This window comes from Eurypyga helias, unplaced genomic scaffold (genome assembly GCF_000690775.1).
Source record: "Eurypyga helias isolate BGI_N326 unplaced genomic scaffold, ASM69077v1 scaffold28000, whole genome shotgun sequence".
Lineage (NCBI taxonomy): Eukaryota > Metazoa > Chordata > Aves > Eurypygiformes > Eurypygidae > Eurypyga > Eurypyga helias.
Genome location: NW_010228036.1, coordinates 24089 through 27565, shown reverse-complemented (window position 1 = coordinate 27565; position 3477 = coordinate 24089). Strand labels below are relative to the sequence as shown.

The window sequence follows — 3477 nt, the reverse complement described above, 5'->3', positions numbered from 1 at the left end:
ATGAAAGAAGATCCTTTGTGCTACCTGTAAAATGCACGTTTCTGATCGTAGCTTCATTCACCGGCACGTAGCTGAGTCCCTCTAGTGGCATAAACATTTATTTGGCTTCAGCATGTTACTAAAATTCTGTTTTACAGCCACATTATAGCAGCACGTTCACAGGTAGCTATTTTTTGGATGCTCTGAGGACTGTGGCAAAGTGAATCTTGGATTAGATACTGTTCAGGCTAGTGTTAATGAATGTAAATTGATTTTTAGCTGTGAGGGGCAATTATAGATGCACTGGAAGGAGAAGGGAATTTTTGAAAGGATATTCAAGAACTAATTACTATCAGTAAGGAATACGCAAAGAGCAACGTAATACCCAGGGCAGCCAATAGGGATAAAAGCTTATACACAAATCTGTCATGACCTAGTAGTGAAGACTGTTTAAAAACACTGATCTCCACTTAGCTTGTAAATGCGCATCACCCTCTTTCTCACTCATATATTCTCTCTCCCTCTGACACACACGCTCCTGGATTTGCGGAGGACAGACATCTAGGGCATTTCTTGGCATCCACAGGAAAATCATATGGGATTAAAAAACCACAGCAGTAAGTACTCACTGCATTAAATGTTTATTAAGTGGCATGCTGTCAAAACCTAGATTTAATAGCAAATACAGGAGGACTTTAATGGAAATCGGTTGCATTTGATTTTTCTTAGGAATTGCTGAAAGCTGCCTCTCGAGGATTACAACTTCACCTTTTGCTTTTACGGATGCTTGTTTACTATCCATGTGGTAACCTCTGGACAGCCGGTAATCCATTCATTATCCACACTGATTGAGTGCAGGAGTAGTGCAGTGGTAACTACTTCACTCGGCTGACGGCAGACGACAAAAGGAGGGAAATGATGAATTCAGACAATTTAACCTCCCAAAGCTTCCTCTCTGCGATTCATAGCAATGCCAGCAGTTTATTCTCAGGGCTCCAGTTTGTTCAGTCCTTCAAGCCACTCATCATCCCCTGCTACTCGCTGGTAGTTTTTATTGGTGTCATCGGGAATTACCTTCTCATTTATGTCATCTGCAAGACAAAAAAAATGCACAATGTCACCAACTTTCTGGTAGGCAATCTGGCTTTCTCAGACATGCTCATGTGTGCAACCTGCGTGCCCCTGACACTGGCGTACGCCTTTGAGCCCAGAGGATGGGTGTACGGCCGTTTCATGTGCTACTTTGTTTTCCTGATGCAACCTGTCACTGTGTTTGTGTCTGTCTTTACCTTGACCGTCATAGCTGTGGATAGGTACTACGCCATGGTGTACCCGTTCCGCAGGAGGCTCACAATCCCAATTTGTGCTTATATCCTGGCTGCTATTTGGCTGCTGAGCTGTACCTTGGCTGCCCCGGCTTTGGTCCACACTTACCACGCGGAGTTCCCAGAACTGGATTTCTCTATCTGCGAGGAGTTTTGGTTCCACAAGAAAAGGGATCGCTTAGCTTACGCCTACAGCACTCTCATCATCACCTACGTACTGCCTTTGGCTGTCATCTCCCTGTCCTACCTGAGAATCTCAGTCAAGCTGAAAAACCGTGTCGTCCCAGGCAACGTCACCCAGGGCCAAGCGGAGTGGGACCGAGCAAGGAGGAGGAAGACTTTTCGCTTGCTAGTCTTGGTGGTGGCAGCCTTTGGAGTCTGTTGGCTGCCTCTGCACATCTTCAACATGATAAAGGACATAGACATCAGCTTGATTGACAAGCAGTACTTCAACTTCATCCAGCTGCTGTGCCACTGGTTTGCAATGATGTCTGCCTGTACCAATGCCTTCCTTTATGCCTGGCTCCATGACAGCTTCAGGGGGGAGCTGAAGAAAATGTTTGCATGGAGAAAGAAGAAAATTGGACCCACTACAAACTGCATTATGGCCAGTGTGGTGCTGTAAATGAGAGCTGGTGGGAGTGCACTTCCTTCGTACAGTAACACTGTAAGTCTTTTCCACTTCTAATTAGTCCCGATACCTGACATTTGTCCTCAGGGCTCAATTATAACACAAGACCCATGCATAGCTTCCCCAGCACCTCCGCTCCTCCTGGAGAAGGAGAGGCAGATGTCCTGTCCCAAAAATGTCTTTACTTCGACAGGAGTTAGAGGCCAAGGAGATGTTAGCACAATAAGATACCCTCATGTAAGCTACAGGGATCCTTCCTATCTGTTTTGGATATTGTTGGCAGTACAGATATGGAATTTGGGGACAGGGAGGAGCAAGGATGAATATGAGACCTAAATACCTCAATGAGGAAGTGTTTTGGATTGGGTAAAAATTAAATCTGCATGTCTACCCAGAGTCCAGTCATCATAGGGTCAAAGGTAGAGGGGACTAACAATATTCCTGTAGTCCTTTTGGGTAAGGGCAACGCTGAAAATAGCCTAAGGCTCTCTGAATGCCCTACCTGAGCAGCTGTCTCAGACATGGGCAGGAAACGAAGCTGGTAGGAGCTGCTTGGAGCCTTCCTCTGCCAGCTGAGTTGTGTGGGCAGCAGCAGTGCTCAGGGGTCTCCCCACTCCTGAGGGTGCGAGTGGTGTGCAGGGCGATGCCATCACCTCACTTGCACTCCCTCCAAGTGCCTCCGTGCAAGTCACTGACTTGCTTGTGTGCCTGTGGGCTGTGGTGGGGTGTGCTGTGTGTGCCCTGCGTGGTTTCCTCCCTCACTGCCGTTTCATTCTTGCTGCTGGCTGAGCGGATGAAACAGCAGCCTTTGCAGCAGGGATGCTCACCTGCCCACTATGGCCAACCACACTGGGCAGGAATCTGTACTTTGCACTTTTTGAACCCAGTGTTGTCATGCAATCCCAAAGCTCCTGAGTCTCATGAGCCTGCAACACAGCACATAGCAAGGTGAGATGCGGCACTGAGAGAGGGGAAATAAAACCTGAATGGTGTTTTTGCTGTGGGGTGTGACTGTGATGCAGAGTGTGCAACAGCATATTTGGTGGAGTTGCTGATGCTGTCAGCAAGAATGGACAGACTGGAAAAAAAGAATGATTTTCCATCAGCCAAACAAGGGGACATTAAGACATACCACCACTTACTGACATTGAATTATGTTCTTCTCTTTGTCTCATGTAACCCCAATTTGCTGACCTTACCACAGTCCCAGCCGAGGAGTGGCCATCGTCGTAGCCTTGTCAGTGCCGAGCTGCTTTCCACTCATTCTTCGAGGAACTGATTTTGATGTGTGACAATGCTGCCATCAGCTTTGATCTCCAGAGACAGAGACTTCGATACAGTCTTCAGGAGCACTCCAGGAGGTGTCTGTTAAGAGACAGCGGGTGGAAGGTGCTGTTGACATGGAGCTATTGACAGAAAGACCTGTCAAATGGAGTGGAGTGGCAAGTACTCTCTTTTGAAGGAGTCTTTTTGGAAGAAACCATTTCCTTTGACATTTACCTTTCAATCATATGAGGGAGGTAGAAGGTATAATCAACCTAG

The 3477-nt window shown here is 47.0% G+C and overlaps 1 protein-coding gene across 1 annotated transcript; it reads left to right on the top strand.

Moving 5' to 3' along the window:
• Positions 1-867: 867 nt before the first annotated feature.
• Positions 868-1950, top strand: LOC104514554 (prolactin-releasing peptide receptor-like). The gene has a single exon (XM_010158280.1). It carries the CDS (start codon positions 895-897, stop codon positions 1927-1929), a length of 1035 nt encoding a protein of 344 aa, XP_010156582.1. The 5' UTR covers positions 868-894; the 3' UTR covers positions 1930-1950.
• Positions 1951-3477: the final 1527 nt, after the last annotated feature.